This window comes from Manacus vitellinus, unplaced genomic scaffold (assembly GCF_001715985.3).
Source record: "Manacus vitellinus isolate BGI_N305 unplaced genomic scaffold, ASM171598v3 scaffold_1_pilon, whole genome shotgun sequence".
In the NCBI taxonomy this organism is placed as follows: domain Eukaryota; kingdom Metazoa; phylum Chordata; class Aves; order Passeriformes; family Pipridae; genus Manacus; species Manacus vitellinus.
In genome coordinates, this window is record NW_021939396.1 from 57372188 (window position 1) to 57390787 (window position 18600).

Genomic DNA, 18600 nt, shown 5'->3' on the forward strand with positions numbered 1-18600 from the left:
CATTGATCATCAGGAAAATATGCTTACTTTAGATTTCTGGTGTTCTTTTTAATTGCTTTACTGCATTTTTCAAACTTGTATGAATCACCTAAGTATAGAGCATTAATCTTATTTTAAATCAATGATTTTTCAAACAAAGGGAGAAAGCAGCTTATGCTGCTTTATGCTGAAACCCCCTCTAGCACTAAGAAATGAGAATGAAGCTCTCCTTTCCCAATATAAATCATATTCCTTGATTCACTAAAAATGGGGAAAGTCATTCACTTTCAATGAAACCATTTTTCCAAACCAAAATTTTCACTGAACTCAGAAAAAAAGGCAGGATCTGGAGGGAGAATGTGACTAGACCATGAAACAGTTTTATAATCAGTTTTATAAGCAAAACCTTGTTTTTTTCATTTACTGATGCAGTTGATACAACTGAACGGTTCATTTAACCAGATATATTTATCCAGGATCTGTGCAAAAAAAGTACCTCTTTTTTTTTTTTTTTTTTTTTTTTACCCACAATAGCAGCAGCAAGCACCATGGTTACCTTTCACATCCAACTAAATTAAATACCAAGTAATTGCTTTCCAGTAAAGCTACCGTTTTTTAAATAGTTGAGTGTGCTTTTTATGTATCTCACTAGAGCTGAGGAGGATCAACTGAAGAATGGAAAACTTAAAAGATCTAAATAACTAGGTGTTGCAGATGCTGTATATGGCAGCTCAAGACTACCCGCATAGGCCCAGTAAGTCCTTGTCTGCCTACATTTACACAAGAAGCTGTTAAGTGTTTCCAGAGTTCTGAATAGAGTCAGTACTCACAGTTGTGGCATCCTTCTCCCTGGGAAAAAGAAGACTTGAATTGCAATCTTCCTTTATCTGAGAATGAAGAGATGAAATGCTGCTGCACAGTGTTAGTCAGACCTACTACTTTGGTAAAGAAATCTGAGCAGTCTCATTCTTTCCGTTTTTCATCATTGGCTTCTTAAATTGTCTCTCTACTCTTAGTAACGATTTATTGCTTGGAGAGCAGCTTCCCTTTGTTCCCATAGTGACCTTGCTGGGAGATTGTGGATCAGCACAACTCCTTTTCCTGGGAAAGAAAATGCATGGAAGCAGCAACTCCTGCTTCTCCTGGTAGCTGATGTTCTTACCTTGCTGATTATAGCTCTACCACAGCACTAGCAGGTGTTTGCCAGGCTATGCAGTGTTTCAAGAGGTATGGGAAGGAGACTAAGACAAGGATTTATGTTGTGTGGTGATACATACTAATCTAAATACAGCAGACAAGGAAACAGAGAAGGGCTGGAAATTATTTGATGATGGTGTAAACTGGGAGAAGAAAAAGGGTGGATGCACACTGAGGTATGGTTAGCACAGGAGCACATATGCCAACCCAGAGGTAGACAGCCTAGACAACACTGATGCACAGTGGTTAAAATACAAATCCAGTATCCCTAATGAACCCACCCACCAGTCCATTCCAATGTACCTTCATAGTTTTTGTTGTGCTACATGAATTAAGGGTGACTAGGATATGCTGAGATCTCATGTTTCCATTTTGCTGTTTATAGGCAAGGTACAATTAAGATGCTATCTATCATTTCAGAGCCATCTTAATTGTCATGATGATGATGATGATGATGATGATGATGATGATGATGATGACAATTAAGATGGCTCTGAAGTGATAGATGGTAAAGAGCTAGGTGAATGTAAGAGAAGAACAAGGTAAGTGAGCTGTTAGGATTTCAGCATTTTCAGTGAATTTTGAGGAGAGATGGAAACAGAACTAAACTCACTGTGGACAGAAATGAAAGGCAGCAGTGATAGAGATGTAAAGTGATCATCAAAGAGCAAAGAGAGATGATCCTAAGGTAATGATGAAGAAGAGCAGTGGAGTCATGAGTCCAGGACTACACATGAAATGCTGAGTCAGGAGTGAGGAGATAAAATACTTTCAGATCAGATACAGACTTCTGTGTTCAAAGCAGCTTTGCAGTTTTTGTGCCGTAGTATCCCTTAGGACTTCAGCTGTGCTCCCTCAGCTGAAATATCTTTGTGGCAGAAGACAAACATAAAGTACACAAAAGCACAAAAGGCCAACTTCTTGTTTGTAGGACAGTGTTCTATAAAGCACAGGTATTCTGTCTCTTGGAACTTGACATGGACAGTATGTTTTTATTTGGTGGGTGAAGAATTAATCTGTCCTATATGTGTCTGCAAATTTGGAAATGGGTATGAGCAACAATCCTTCATACTCTTCCTCTAATTATGACACCTTTCTGTGTTTCTTTTCTTTGTTTGTTTTTTCTTTGTTTTGTTTTGTTTGTTCTAGCAATTTCTCTTGAGCAGGACACCTTTCTACTTTCTCTTATTCCCTCTCATTTGTTACATTGTTGCTAGGTTCAAGAGAGTATCTCCGGCATAAAAACTGGGAAAAATAGAAGGATAAGGTACTGACATTTATCGGAGTCGTGTGTTGGTTTTTTTTTCTTCAAGTGATTGTGAAGATAGAAAGGCTATAAATGAGGATGGTTTACAAAATGGACTTCCTGAGATTTTTCAAATGATGCTGCAGAAAAGACTTCACAAACTGAAAAGGCCATTTTTCCTGGAGCAGAGAAAAAATATTTGGGAGTGGTTGCTCAACTACTATCACACAAAAAGAAAAGCATATACATAACACCACACCCATGGGGAAAAAAAAAACAGAGCACAAAACTATGAACAATATTGCAATGCACTATAACAAAACCTAATTTTTAAAAAGTATAGAAGAAATAGGCATACTGTCAGCAAAACTGTAGATCAAACACATTGCACCAGTCAAACCAAAATGATCTAGTAAATACCATTCTTAGTTTTAGCTTAAGGCTAACATGAGGTAAAATGCATGAAGCTAAGACCACTAGCTCTGCTAATTTACTGTAAGTTACTGTTTTGTTATACAGTATTAACACATATAGCTATGTTAATTTAACAAGCCAAACTTTCTTTCCATAAAACAGAAAGTTTGTTTGAACTACCTTCTGCTTTTAAAAGAGTAGCTTCCTAAAAATAGAAAATACTCATAGGAAAAGAAAGCTGTTTACTTCCAGCAACAACTCCTTTTATTTCAATATTTTGAGTTTCACATTAAGATATCCTACTGTTGTGTGATACGAAACTAAAGTTTTCTTTACTGTTTGCAGTATAGTGGACTAGGCTATTATTTGCTGACTACATAAAGCATTTAATTACTTGGAATTGAATATTTCAATTATAATATTTTAACTAGGTTTGAATTTATTTTCATTTATATTAATAGATATAATTTGACCCTGTTCCCATAGCTTACAGATATTTTGCAATTCACAGTGCTGTTTCTCTTTAAGGGTATACCTCGCTATTAGGCAACATATTTCTAAAGGAGTTTCCAAAATCAAGTAAGCATTAACATTCTCACTTTGTTTGACTTGCCCTATTTACACAGGTTTGATGTTATTCCCTTCTTTTTCTGTGACACAATTAGGTATTTTTAAAAGAAAGCAAGGATGTGCATGAAATGTAATTATTAAAATCCATGTCTTCTCCAGTTTAGTTCTTTCAGTCAACACTTCACTGGAAGAATCTTAAAATTAATTTTATTGTGCACTTGTCTAGAAGGGACTAGACAAACTCTGTATTTCAGGGGATTTAGGCACTTAAATATATAGCAATTATAAAAACCAAAAGTTAAGCATTTTTCTGAGACCAATACAATTCATCCAAAGCTAAATTAATATCTAGAATTTTCCTTTTATATTTATTTATACACTATCTCCATTAGCAAATATTTATAAATATGCATAAATGTTTGTGGCTTTATATGCACTTCTTCTAACAAGTCTTCCATTCTTCCTTTATTTTAAAATGGATGCACAGATGCATCCATTTTAAGCATGTATGTGGCAAATAATATAATATACTTAAGAAAGGATGATGAGCTAGGATTTGATAAGATTAAGGGAAAAAGCAGTGATAAAGTATATGAATTATAAATAGATATTGATCTGGAAATGAACTATTAGTGCATGCTACAAACACATGTAACTGAGGGATGACTCAATGACTCTCAATGACTGGAGAGGACAGAGGAGTGTCTTTTGCAGCTAATATGTGATAGCAAACAATTTAATTAAGCTAAAATCGAGTTGTGTAAAATATATTGTAAATTTAGTGTACAAAAAAAGTAATCAAATACCTAAAACCCTTCATCTTTTCATGTCATTCCTAAATCACACTTGTAGAAATCAAATTTTCTGTATTTTTAATTATACAAATTAGGTCCTGTATATTTAAATAGCTCATATAGATCACCTTATTTTTTATGTCAGTCTTTCAGGTTTTCTCTTTTCCTATCTTTTTATACTTTGGGAAGATACATGGAATTTTTTACGCTTTTTTCAATAAATCTAGCAACATTTTTATATCATCCATGAATGACACAAGATGCTTAAGAAGGAACTGGGATTTGTTTTAAAACAGAATTTGGAAGGTAACACTTTACATAGATAATGAAACTATGATTTTATGCATGGTTACTGAGTTCTTAAATAAGAGGACTTTCAACTTTACATAATTTTGGCTCTTCAACCTATAATAACGCAACTTCTCAGGTGTAATTTTGGTGTCAGTTGCTAATATTTGTAGCTTGAATGACGAATATAATTTTATCTTGCATAGGGAAGTGGTTTATATCTGTATTTCTAAAATTGGAACCCAGACATAACATTTGTGTAACCGATAAATATCTGCCACTCTACTACACTGAAGTAATCTTCTTATTAATTACCATGGAAATAAATTAATGAAGAGTACAGAATTGAGCATACAGCTTATCACAAACCTTTGAACTGAAATTAAGTGATCAGCTTTATGTAATATGAATCCATTTAAATTGTAAAAAAAAATGTATTTTGCTTTTCAGTAAGTGAGGGATGAGAGACAGATGATTTCCTGCTGTATCGGGGTTTTAAATTCCTAGAAGATACTTTTTGAGGTCAATCTCCCAAATTACACAGGATTGATAAATTAGGTAAAAGAAAACATTGCCATTAAACTCAGGGTACGAAATTATTATACATTTTTTTATGTATTTTTATATAAAAAGTTACAAGTAGCAAGCATATGACACAGAAATGGAACAGTAACAGCAATAATTGTGAATGCATGCTTTTTACAATGTGTCTAATAAAGGGATTTTTGCCAACTCAAATATTCAGTAACAAACATGCAGATTAATTTCTCAATGTCAAATTCAGTCATATTGCTAGATGCTTATCCAACAAATGCTTCTATTGAAGTGATTATGAATGGCTAAATACCTGATTTCGATAAATTGTTCCTGAAATTGGGAATTTAAATTGTAACGAAAAGAAGAGAGAAAAAGAAAAAGAGAAATGACTGATAAGCATAATAACCAAAGTCTTATTGCCTTCTAGTAATTTTACTCAACACTGTTTGCTGAATTTTGTCATGACATGAGAATAGCTGGTCAGAGAGTCCATAAAACCTCTAGCTGGTGTTTCCGAGGACGATAGTTTCACATTTCATTGTAGCATGTTCAAAATCACCCAGGAGCGCACTATTCTCAAGCAGTCTATATAATGAAAACAACGTACATATAACAAAAGTTCAATGTAAATCTTCTTCCACATATCACAAAACATACAAGTAAAAAGCAGACATAAAATATATAAACTCAAATAAAACTATGCTTAAAAAAAAAGGGTCAATCTTAGGAGCTAACTTCTTCCTCAAGTTTGTGGCAAATCTCCAAATATATTTAATAACTAAGGAGCACTTGGTGGCCAGCAACAACATTGCAAAAGAAAGATATTATTGTGCAATGGGAGTGTCTTGCTACAGAAGTAAGATATGCTTATATTTCTTAGATTTGCATAAAGGCAATGAAATTAAATTAGAAAATTTTCCACTCTTTCTTTCAGACAGTTAATTCATTATAAATTTTTCCATTCAGAGTTTTCATGACTGCATGAATAGTTGTCTGAAAGGAAAAAAAAAGTTAAAAGATGTTCTCTGAAGAAAAAATGCAGAAAAATATTTACTTAATCTATCTACAAGCAATAAAACCATTAATGGATTCTTTCCTTGTAAAATTGCTTTATACATATATACACATAAAAATGTATATACACATATCTATGTTTATACATACACATATATAAATTGACAGACTAGCAGCTATCTGTAAGTCTATTATAAACATCTGAGATTATGTTTATTGAGATTAAATGCTGATAAAAATGATGCAAAATTAAAAGTCTAAGAATAGACTCAAAAAAGTGAGTTTAATTTGAAAACATTAACAACAGTGCTACAGAATCTCTAAATTTATCAGTACTACCACATACTCTTCCCCCAACACTTCACAAATCCTCCCCCAACATTTCACAAGGTTGAATGAATAAAATGAACCAAAGCCAGATAGTTCCACATCTTACTGACCTGAGTTAGATTGTCAAGTTTTATGTACTATTTCAAATGCTGGGACTCTAAATTTTATTTTCATAAATAATAATTAAAAAAAATGAAACAGAAGAGACATGCAAAGCACCTGACTTTATAAGGTGTTTGGAATGAAGATTGCATTTAGCTGGGGCTGATTATAGTACTGTCAAGAATAAGCAACTAAAAAATTTTGCTTAGTTTGCAATGTCAAAGTGGTCATCTGTCTTTCAGTTTTCTTGGAATTCAACCCTGGCTCTCTCCATACAAGGCAATATACAGTTTGGGACCTAATATGCATTTCAGAAAAATAACAAATTAAATGGAAAGCAACAGATGATTCAATTGCTGTATACATAAGTTTACTTACCTCAGGTTTGTCTCTTAGACCCTAGTTGTGTTGTACTCAGACTCATGTTTGCTTAGAGACCCAATGAGGCAGAACCTGGAATGTTATGGCTATTTCATTCAAAATAATAGTGTTTGCATAGAAAAGAAGAAATATATGCATATATATACTTAATAAACAGTACACTTTGATAATCTGACCAATATTCATGAAGTAATTTACACAGGCATGCAGTTAGATTAAAATAGTCAAATAACTTTTTTTTAAGAAATAGAAATGCCTTAATGTGCAAAGAAAATATGGAGGGCATGTAAACAGTCACAAGAAGTGCATAAATAATGCATGGAAGAGAAAACAAATATATATAAAAAAAGTTATGTGTGTTTTTTAAATATATTGTTCATAAATGTTTTTGCTTTTTTCTTTTGCTCGTAAATTTTTAATCATTCATATTTACAGTCATTCAAAGTGCAATATATAGAAAAAATAGGTCTTTTATTAAAAATATCATGCTTGACTTTCCTTTTTTATTGATTAGAAAGATTCCTTTTAGCTTCATTCTTATATGTAAATATATGAGTTCACTATGGTGTCTCATGTTCTAATTTGTCTATCTATCTTAAGTATGACAAAAATACTGTGATTAATAATGGAACGGATACATTAAAATTTGAAAATATTTTCATTCATTATATAAAAGTTAACATTTCATGATAAAAGGGGTTTCCTTACCCCAGGATTGTGATCCTCATTCTTGTGTCATGCACCAAAATCAATACATGTATTTTTTTATTTATTGATGTATTGACTCAGAGATGGTTAGACCAACAGTGGATTATACTCAAGGCCACCTCAGTTACAAGGAAACCACATATATGTGGCTTTTCCAAAAACTAAATTTACACAATCTTCTTTGGTTTTTAAAAATTGTACCTGTTCTCTGTTGACCTGTGTATGTATGCATGTGGATATGTGTAAAATAGTAAAAATAAAAGAAAGAAATAAAGTAGAAATGTAAAGCTGAGATACAGGATCCTTCAGGAACCAGGAGCAGAGATGAGAGAAAGAGAGACAGGAAGAGAAATAATGTAATAGTATGTACTATCAGCAAACAGAAATTTAAACAATAAGTAAAGAAGAAAAAAAATACGACTTTACTGAATAAAGAGGGAATATGTTTGGCCAATCAAGTCCTTACAAAATAATCTTCATCAAAAATCTATTGATACTGACCGCTGAACAGATTTATCATGTCTGGACAGCCTGTGACTTGTGGTTGGTACCTCTTCAATTTCGTCTATCTCACACGCATCTGCAGCATCTTGTGAGTAGCTATGCTTCATGACAAGGATATTTCTCCTGTTCATGGGTTGAACAAGTGGTTTTACAGGCTGGGGTTGTATTTCTGTCAAGACAGAAGCATCTCTTGTGCTGAGGTTACTACGGCTGCCCTTAATGCTAGACACTTGTGATCCACAGTGATGGTCATGAATGCATTTTGAAGAGGATCTCCGCAGTTTATGATAATTTTCAAAGTCATCTGCAACATCAGCAAGGTCAGCTGTAGTCCCTGTCCCTCTGAGGGTGCATAACTCATAATGAGGAGGCTCAAACACCTCCTGGAACACATTTTGATCAAAGTCTGTTTTCCTTTGGACAAATTTTTTACGAGGCTGCTTGATCTGTACTATAATAGATATGACAATGAGGATGATCACAATGCAAGAAGTCACCCCAATTATAGTCCCACTGGTATTGGTAAGTTGGTCCAATAGGTTAGCTTTTCTTTTTTCTGTGTGACAAGAGGAAAAAAAAAAAAGGCATAGCATTAATTGCAGTTCAGGAATAAAAACAACCATGATGAGTTCACAGATTACTACAAAGCTGAGCCTAGTATATGTCTCAGTTCACTTAATCAATCTCATCAACAAAAGAGAAAAGAGGAAGAAATCAGGTATTCATGAAAGCCAAATAAACAACACACAAGTCCTCTGTATGCCTATTCGCTTGGAAAGTCATTTGTTCAGGGTATATTGCAGGCTTAATTAATTGAAAGAATTATATATGTTTTTTTATAAAAAGCAACCACCGTAACAAGCAGATGGCTTCAGTGTAACCTCTGAACTCTATTTGCCTGCTAAAGCCCCCAAGACTGTTGCAGATGTTCTCTTCATTATTTCTGTCCCTTCCAGTAAATATATGCAACTAGGACGTTAGGACCAATGGAAGAACAAGATTTTGCAGGATTTAAAAAGAAATTTTTCTTTGCATTACAAACTGTGTTGAAGTCCTAATAATTAAGAGCTGACTGGGAATTCTGCAGCACTCAAGGAAAAAGCTAAATCAGGAGAAAATAGAAAAGTTATTCAAACTTAGATTTGAGAAAGGAAAAAAACAAATTGGTGCAAGTTATTTCTTTTTTTTTTTTTATTAATTTGCAAAACTTTTCTGAACACCCATAAAAACACAAAAGCTGATCATGTCTACTACCCTTTACTCAGAGGCCTCTAATAGATTAGCCAGCAAATTGTATTGTGAATGATGATAAACAAAAATATGTACTAAAATAATAAAAATAAAACCAGTTTCACCCTACTGTTGTGTATCTTTCTTTGTGATTTGCTTTCAAATGGCTGCAGGCACATGAGATGGTGACTGAGCCCTGTAGAAATTCCAGCTGAAAGCATTCTTATCTTTCTCTCTCAGGCATAGCAAGACTCGATAATTGTGATTAAGTTTACTGTAATTTTTCTTGGCAACCTAAAACATATCAAAGAACTTAACAAAAAGCCTTTGAAATGAAAGTTATTGGCACCAAAACAGCAACATCCATCTCTTCAGAATCTCCTAGATTCCAAAAATTAACTTTTCAGTACTCCCCATTGCCTACTCTTACCCAGTGTTTTTCTAACTGACTGACACAGACTCTAGGGAAAAAGCAGACTTGGAAAAAGCAGCACTGCAGCAAACAACCTTTTTGCTGGAATCAGCAAACCTCCTTTTCATAGTTAAAAAAAAAAAGAGAGGATAAACCCACAAGACCCAATAAAAAGATACTTGGCAAAAGAAAGATGAAAATCATTCTGGAAATTAAAAGAGTGGTGAAGATTTCCTGTTTTCCGCTGTTCTGAAGAACTAGAGAATGAATAATTATGTCCCAATTGTATGTTTAGTTTCTTTGAAGAATATTATGCTATGCCACAGTTTGTGTTCTTTGAAGTATGCTTTCATTTGTGTTTTACCCTATTGCACTGCTTGTCAGGATTTTACAGGCTTCAGCAGACTTATGGGCTGACTGTTAATCCACCTCATTCTGAATTTTTTCTTGATTGGTTCCTAAATTTGGCATATCCCATGTTTCCAGGAACAAATCTGCATCGGGGGGGGGGTGTGGGTGGGGATGGATGGGGGTGGGCAGGAGGGAAACAAACTGTCTCCCAAGCCTGCAATGTAAGTTAGTTAAGCTCTTTTCCCTGAAGACAACACAGATGCTGACTTTTTTTTTTTCCATTAACACAGCAATATGCAGAAACCACTGCCAACACATGGTTAGGAACATCCCTCCCTCCCTATGAAACAGACATTACACCTGATTTCCTGAGCTTGTTCCTCACTCTTCAATTTCACTTGATTATAGTTGGATTTCTTTGTTTTCTTGCAGTGTAAATTCCACTTCACCTTGGCTTTTAAAACCACATGGCCTATTATGGGCATAGCATGCAGCTAAAAGACACCTGCTACCCATATGTTACTCCACTACAAAAGTACCTATGACAAAGGAACTGAAACAGTACTTTTAATTATACTTTAGATTGTATGGGAAACAAAGTGATCAGAAAGCCTCCCAGAAGCATATAGCCAGCCAGAAGGATGTAACCAATGCAACACGACACATCATGAATACAAACACTGAAAGTAAGATCCATCGGCATTTTTTAGCTCCCTTCATTTTCTCTATTGCTTGATGTACGCTCTTCCTGAATTACTCTTCCTGAGTTTTCATGAACCTGGCACATACTTAACAAGAAACTGAGGATCATTTGCTGAATCTCATGCAGTGTACATGATTTGACTTTTTCAATCCTTAACATTACCTTTGCAGTGGTTTTCATCCCAGGGATACACGCAGTTCTGGAGTCCGTTGCAGACCAGTGTATTATTTATACACATATTACTGTGGCAAAAGAATGTGTTGGCTTCACAAGGGGCTAAAAACAAGAGAGAAAAAGCTGATATTAAGTAGCAAATCATTCAGCACTCCACAACACACACATCTAGGAGCAGTCATGTAATCTGTAACAGGAAAAAACTATACAACACAGGTTCCGTGAGCATAATAATTATTTGACATGCAGCATTGACAGCACTCAATTGACAGTCACACACTTTTTATTACTCTGTGGCAAGAGATTTTCAGTTTTGTCTAAGATGACTGGACTTTCCCTTACCCTGATTATCATGGTCGTAGTGGGTTGGCCTGTTGATTGGCCCATTGATGGGGCATCATTGATACGTTTTCAACAATTTTAGCCACAGATGCAAAATACATCACCCTATGGGCTGCTAGGAAAAGAGTTAACTGCATCCCAGACAGATCTACTGTATAGGAAATAATTTCTTTTAAAGTTTGGTGCTGAAAATCAAGCTTTGTAAGAAAACTTGTTTGACTTGAAGAAGTCACTTTAGGGCCCCTATAATGATGCCCTGAGCATTTATACACAGAGAAAGTAAAATTATTTTACAAAACCTTTTAGTCATGAGAAAGGCTACAGTTAAGAAGCACCACTTTGATCACAAGTATGAAGATTAATAAAAGCAGCAGTCTTCAGTGTCCCTGAAGCCCATGATCTAGAAGATGCATGCAGATTAAAGCTGCAGGAAAAAGGCTTTACTGATGGCCATCTATTATTACTGTGAAGAAGCTGCTTGGAAGCCATCAGAAAAAATCATACATGCTTGGTAATCTGTGCTGTTTATGGAAGTGTTGGGAGATGATTAGGTGTTGGCATTGTGAAGCTACTACTCCAAAAGCATATGACACAGTAAAGATAAATTACTCCTCATATTTTTTTTATTAAAACCAAACCAGAAGACCTTCCTTCATTTAGAAGAGCTACAAACTTTATCAGTGTTAAATCAGTAAAAATTAACTCCTTATGTATTTTTTTAATTCAAACAACTCAAAAGCATTATTGTAATTATTTTTAAGGGAAAGATAAAAAATAAACTAAGACAACTAATCAGAAAGGAGTTATGATGCTCATACTATTTATACTTCAAATTTGATGCTTCATAGCAATTATTCTCCTCTGCAACTTTAAAAGCAATTTCTGTGACAACATATATGCACAGTGCAGAGACTGGCTCAGAGCAGACAACTGCTTTAGTGATTTGCAAACTAAGGACAGCACAAAGTATTTATATTGTAGAACCTAATGACTCCATATATCATGACAAGAAATCCACTCTTCAATAAGTGTTTAAGTTCAGATATCCATAACTGACTATAATGGCTTGTTTGGAACATTTATGGTCTGTTAAATAAATAGTAAATGCCATCAAAATCAAAGTGTACACTCTCAAATATGCAACTGCTCACTCAGATATAACAGTATATATATACTATATGTCTTAGCCAATGCTGAAGACATCAAACAGCCTGCTTCTGTTCACTGTTAATTTTTTTTTAAGTCTAGTATACCATCCCCTAAGCTGCAGTGAACCTGATGAGGTTGTAAGTTTGTTACAGAAAGGATTCTACTTTAGAATGGACAGAAAGAACAAAACAGTACGTGCATATAGAAAGGGAGGGTACTTTGGGACAGTCCTTATCTATCTGTTGCTGTCATTTGGGGACAGTGAGGTCTGAGCCTGGAGGATATTGTGTCACATCATGATGCGACACCTCATATAGGTAACACATCAGAGGCATAATCATCCTTCCACATTCTAGCTGTTTCCAGGTGAGGAACCTTTGGGACTGGTTCTTTCCAACATGCAGAAAGAGTCTCACTGTCTACTCTAAGTAAAAGAGGTGAAGCAGAGGAAGAGAATTATGGAAAAGAGAAACCTAAGAAAATCTAAAGAGCTACCCATTCAAAATCATGGTAATGGGTAGGAAGTGTGCAAGAAAATAAGACCTGAATGGAGAAAGTACAAAGAGTGACACAGGAACAAGAGAAGAAAAAACCAAAGACAAACCAACCAAAAAACCAATCAACCAAACAAAGAGGAGAAACAAAAACACAAACAAACTAACAAAAAACACCAATTGCAAGATTAGGATAGCTTCTGTTAATAAAGTCACAAAGAAGAAAAAAAAAAAAACAACAAAACATTCAGAGTGGCATGAAGGACCTTAGAAGTGAAATGGGGGAACAGAGTGCTGTGTCTGAGCAGGCAGAACCACCTAGATGTCTATGACTTTAAAATCAGTCTGATTTAATCCTAAATGCAACTTCAAAGAAAGGATTAATAGTGAAAAAAACAAATCCCAAAAGGAAACAGAGCAATTTAAAGGAAGAAAGGGTAGTTGTGCAAGGCAGAAATAAAGGAATTCAGAAGTGGTAAGTAGAAAAGGAGAAATAAAGGCAGGTAGGTAGGAAGTGAAAGGAAGAGGAAGAAGAGGAAGAAAGAGAGAACTGTATAGGAAAAGCAGATGTCAATTAAGGCATTCTGCACTGAAAGGAACAGCAAGATCAAATGAAAAATATTAGGAAATGTTTTGGAAATTAGAGAAAAATTAAGGGCAATAAGAAAGACCTTTTCTGCAGATTTAATAAGAAGGAGTAATTATGCAAAGAGATAGCAGGGAGATCTGGAAAGGTAAGAGAAAGGAAGAAAAAGGAATGAAAATTTCAATTTTTCTGAACTGTACTGTTGAACTGTGGAGGAACAAAATGGTATGTGAATAAATGTCAAAACAAGATAAATAGTGATGCAAAGCAATTTCAGACCAGGTACAGAAAACTTAACAGGAAAGAAACACAAATGTAAGATTCAGAAAACTAATGACAAACAGTTCCCTCTTTTTCATATTTATAAAAGTAGTATAGTCAAGTTCTCTCTGTGGTCCCAAGAACCTGGACTGATTAAAATTGTCAGGAGGTTAGGGCTAGGGCTAGGGTCATATCTTCTCCACTCTAATTAAGGTTTTTTGCTGGAACAAATGAAAGTGTCTAGGGAAGCTGAAAACTTTTTGGTCCCATTGTACATTGGAGGAATTAGTTTCCTTGCCCTTGAAAAGGCACAGCAATGAGGTCTTGGGATGTTGTATCAAAGACATTCTAGTAATAGCAAAAAGATAAATGAACCGATAGTAAACAAGTTTCTTTTATAGCAAGATATATCTGGTCCTGATGCTTTTCTGAAGCTGTTAGAGAACTCAGGACGGGAGTGGAATCAAGCAGTCAAGGTATGTGACATCAAGCTTGTGGAATTTTTTCACAAAAGGAAGCCCCCACTATCATTAACTTCAACTAGATTAAACAACACAAGCATCTCCACACAGCAGGAGCTGTGCTCTATCACTCTGTTGTTCCCCATGACTATATAAGTGCCCTTTATATGAGAGAGCAGCAGGAACAGAGAAAGCTCATTCAAGCAAGGAGCCAAGTGAGAGTTATTGGGTCATGATTAGTGGAAAGCCCAGTGTCAGCCCACAGCTACTAATATTGTACTTTGTGTCTGGACTACTTGATCATGGTCAAGAAGTCAACAAAATCTTTAGGCAGCTGGAAACAGCCTCACATTCATGGGCCCTGGTCTTTATGGGGATTTTAACCCTGTGGAGGGCAACACAGCAGGGCACAAGCAATCCAGGAAGCTTCCAGAGTGCACTGATAGCTTCCTGACACAGGTAATTGGGGAGATGATGAAGGTAGCTCTGCTGTGCCTCATACTCATAAACAAGAACCAAGCAAGGATGTGAATGTCAAGAGCAGCCCTGGCTGCAGTGAGTATGAGATGGTGAAGTTCAAGATGCTGCAAAGAGGGAATAAGTTGGCTAATATTACTGTGAAGCCACTCTTGATTATCTCTTTAAAGTCATGCTGATCGGGGCCTCAACAGGCTGAACAGAAATGAATGTCAAACAGATCAACAAAAGGAAATGCAAAGTCCTGTCTCTGGGAAAGAATAACTTCATGCACTAGTACATGCTGGGGACTGACTGTCTGGAAAGGAAGCTTGCAGAATAGGTTCTGTTATGCAATAAGGAGACCATGGGCCAGCATTGTGCCCTTGTGGCAAAGAATGCCACCAGTATGCTGGGCTGCATTAGAAACAGAATTGTCAGCAGGTTGAGAGACATGATCCTTCCCCTCTAAGGCTTGAGACATCAGACATGTGAAGAGAGGCTGAGAGACCTCAGACTGTTCAACCTGAAGAGAAGGCTCATGCAGGCTCTTGTCCATGCATACAAATACCCAATGGGAGGGAGTAAAGAAGACAGAACCAAGCTCTTCTCAGCAATGTCCAGTGACAAGACAAGAAGCAAGAAGCACTAAATTAAACATAGGCAATTCCCTTTAAAATCCAAGAACAAACTTCTACTTTAAGGCCAGTCAGACACTATGCACGAGCTTGATTACCAGAGAGGTTGTGGAGCCTTCATCACTGAAGATATTAAAAACACAACTGGACACAAACTGCTGTAACTGACCCTGCTTTGAGCAGAAGGATTGGACTAGACCACATCCTGGAGTCCCTTCCAACCCCTCCATGACTCTTTGAAAAAAGTGACTTCGTAATTAGATTAAAAGTAACAGCTGGGAACACACAATTATATAATTTCTCCTGCGTCCCAAACCCACCTTGCGTCAAACTCTGACAAGATACTGGCCTAGAAATAGGTGAGATAGCATATTCAGCACAATGAAGAATTCACAATGATTATAACAAAAGTGAGCAAATTGGAACTACACATATAATTCTATCTGATGTGTTTTAATAAATTTAGACCTCTGATAAATTTTTACCATATGAAAACACTACAATCTAAATTAAATCACTAATTAAAGAAAAAATATTATTAAAGATTCTTTTTCTAGTTTGGATTTGAACTGATAATTATTTTTATATAAAATTACAGTTTGTATAAAATCATATACACAATGAAAAACTTCAAAAGTTTTCATTCTATTTTTAATGATGATATTTTCTTTTTATGAATATGGGTGCTATAAGAACACCTTGTATCTTAATATACAAACAAATTTTGTAGTTATTGAATTCATTATAATGTAACATTATCTTCTTTGCAACAAGTATTTATATTGAACACAAGATGGTGCCCTTATCCTAGATGATATATAAGTTACCAGGAATAAAAATGATATTCCAATCTTTTTCAGGTTTAGGAAATGTGCACTTAAAAAACCACAACTATAATAATAACAATACTGTTTCTATTATTTGTCATATAAATGTATTTTGTTTCTAGTACAAATTAGGAGATTGTTATATTATTCATATTTCCATAAGGTTACCATCACAGCATTCAAAAAAAGCTTGTGTTTGCTACTGCTTTTCAAATTCATAAAAACTGAACCAATGTAGTTGTCTATATATTCTTACTATGGGAAGCTTTTAGAAATGTACGTGTCCATATACTTTTTCATTTATTAATCCAAAATGAATATTTTAATCCTGAATAGCCTTAAGGTAGAGAACAATGAAGTGTATTAATAGTTCTTCAATGTGCCAGTTTAACAAAGCAAGATGAAATAAAAGAAGTCATAGTTTATATTTAAAAATATAATTATACTGCTTTCACTTAGACACTAAAATAAATAATCACGAGTAATGCATTCCAGTTTGTACTATAAAATGAAAATATTTAGAAAGCGGTAGAGAAATTAAATATTCCATACTATTAAAGATTATTATACTATTGTGACATTATCACATTAATAGCAAAAAACATTGCTTTGTGCACTGAGCATAATTTTATTGGGTATTTCAGGTTACTTTGGATATAAAATACAAACATGGCCAGGTCAAAACATTTTTACAAGACGGAGTTAATAGCAGAATTGTTATGGAACTCGTGTGAACAGCCTGGCTGTTCCCCTTCAGTTCAGTGCTTTCCCCAGTGTATTTACACCATTTCTTACCACCGTACAACATTAGTGCAACTCCTTTGCTTCTGGAGTGTAAACTAGATCTGAGTAACCTAGCTTGGGTGCCTGTGTCATCCTTCATTGAACTATGTGGATTTACCCTTTAAGCCTGTTTCAAGGCAGGGATTTCAGGCCAGGACTCGATAATCTTAGACAAATGTCCTACACCACTTACTATTTTTAGTCTTATCCCTCTTCCACCCCCCGTCCCTTCTTGTCATAACATTTTTGAGAGGTCTTACTTCTTCCTAAGGGTAAATGGGAAAAATCTGAAATTTTAACAATGGTTAGATGTAAGAAACATTTTACACTGAAGTCGTTAGACATTTCACACCTACTCCTCATCTACTCAAGACAGCTCATTGCATCATGCTCTGCATGTGAATTCTTCAAGTACAGATCATTTGGATTTTTCTATTGTTCGGTCCTGAAATATAGGGCTTTCTTTCCTCCACAAAAGGAAGAAAAATTAAATTCTTCAAATGTTCCTTGAATCATCCTTGAAAAAGAGGAAGAAGTTTTCTAGCAGCCTTTTCAAGGAAAAATTCATCAGTCATACTGAGTGACTGTTTCAGTTGACTTATTAAAATTATAAAAATATTAAGCTGGTTTTAGTACTGTACGCTACAAGTATATCATCTAAAGTAAAATTATTATCTTTTCATTTGCCATCAATGAAATAAAAAAAAGTTATTAAAACACAGAAACTTGACAATGAAATGTGCTTAATACTAAATGTTATTTCTCAGTCATCTTCAGACAGGTCTGTTCAAGATAAATGTAACTTTTATGAATAGTTAATACCAGATACACATTGATAATCTTGTCTTTAAAAAAATCTATATGTGGTTTCACGCATTTTTGTTTGTTTGGGAGTGGGGTTGTGGGTTTTGGGTTTGTTTTGGTTTTGGTTACGTTTTTTTCGTTGTTTCATTTGTTGTGGGAGTTTTTTGTTTTGGTTTTGTTTGGTTTTATTTGGTTTTTAGTTTTGGGTTTTCCAGGGTTTTTTTTGTTTTGGTTGGTTGGTTGGGTTTTGGTTGGTTTTATTTTTTCCTATACAAGCTCACCAGAGAATGGCAGCTGAGGAGCATGTGCTCAGAGGTCCAATCTGTGTTCAGTTTATACACTCTAGGCACCACAAACATTTTTTTGTTCAGGGTCAGAGAGTCACTGGGATGTTTAGCCAGGGAGGGTTTTTTACCAGAGATAACTGCAAACAGCACAGAAGGGAAGAAAATCACAGATGAGTGCTCATCAGGAAGGAGGCAATCCCAGTGTTTTTTTTTTTTAATGTATTAGTGCAGAAGCAGAGACCAAAATCAGCAAAGCTGCAATCTGTTTATATTCCTAAGTCTTTGCAAAGGGAAACCGCCTGTTCACGTGTTGCACTTCATAGAATCATAGAATCAATCGAGTAGAAAAAGACCTCCAAGATCATTAAGTCCAACCCTTGATCCAACACCGCCGTGGTTACTAGACCATGGCACTGAGTGGCACATCCAATCTCACCTTAAAAACCTTCAGGGATGGTGAATCCAACACCTCCTTGGGCAGCCCATTCCAATGTCTGATTACTCTCTCTGTAAAGAATTTCTTCCTAACATCCAACCTAAACCTCCCCTGGTACAGCTTAAGACTGTGCCCTCTTGTC

The 18600-nt window shown here is 35.2% G+C and overlaps 1 protein-coding gene across 1 annotated transcript in view; it reads right to left on the reverse strand.

Annotated features, from left to right (window-relative positions):
- Positions 1–5084: 5084 nt before the first annotated feature.
- The window catches only part of NETO1 (neuropilin and tolloid like 1), a 151401-nt gene continuing 137885 nt past the window's right edge, over positions 5085–18600 (reverse strand). Inside the window, exons 8-11 of the mRNA XM_029959397.1 lie at positions 10923–11036; positions 8062–8620; positions 6850–6924; positions 5085–5610 (exon numbers count right to left, since the gene is read on the reverse strand). Of these exons, the coding sequence (XP_029815257.1) occupies positions 6864–6924; positions 8062–8620; positions 10923–11036 (734 nt within the window). The 3' untranslated portion in view covers positions 5085–5610; positions 6850–6863. The remainder of the gene's footprint in view (positions 5611–6849; positions 6925–8061; positions 8621–10922; positions 11037–18600) is intronic.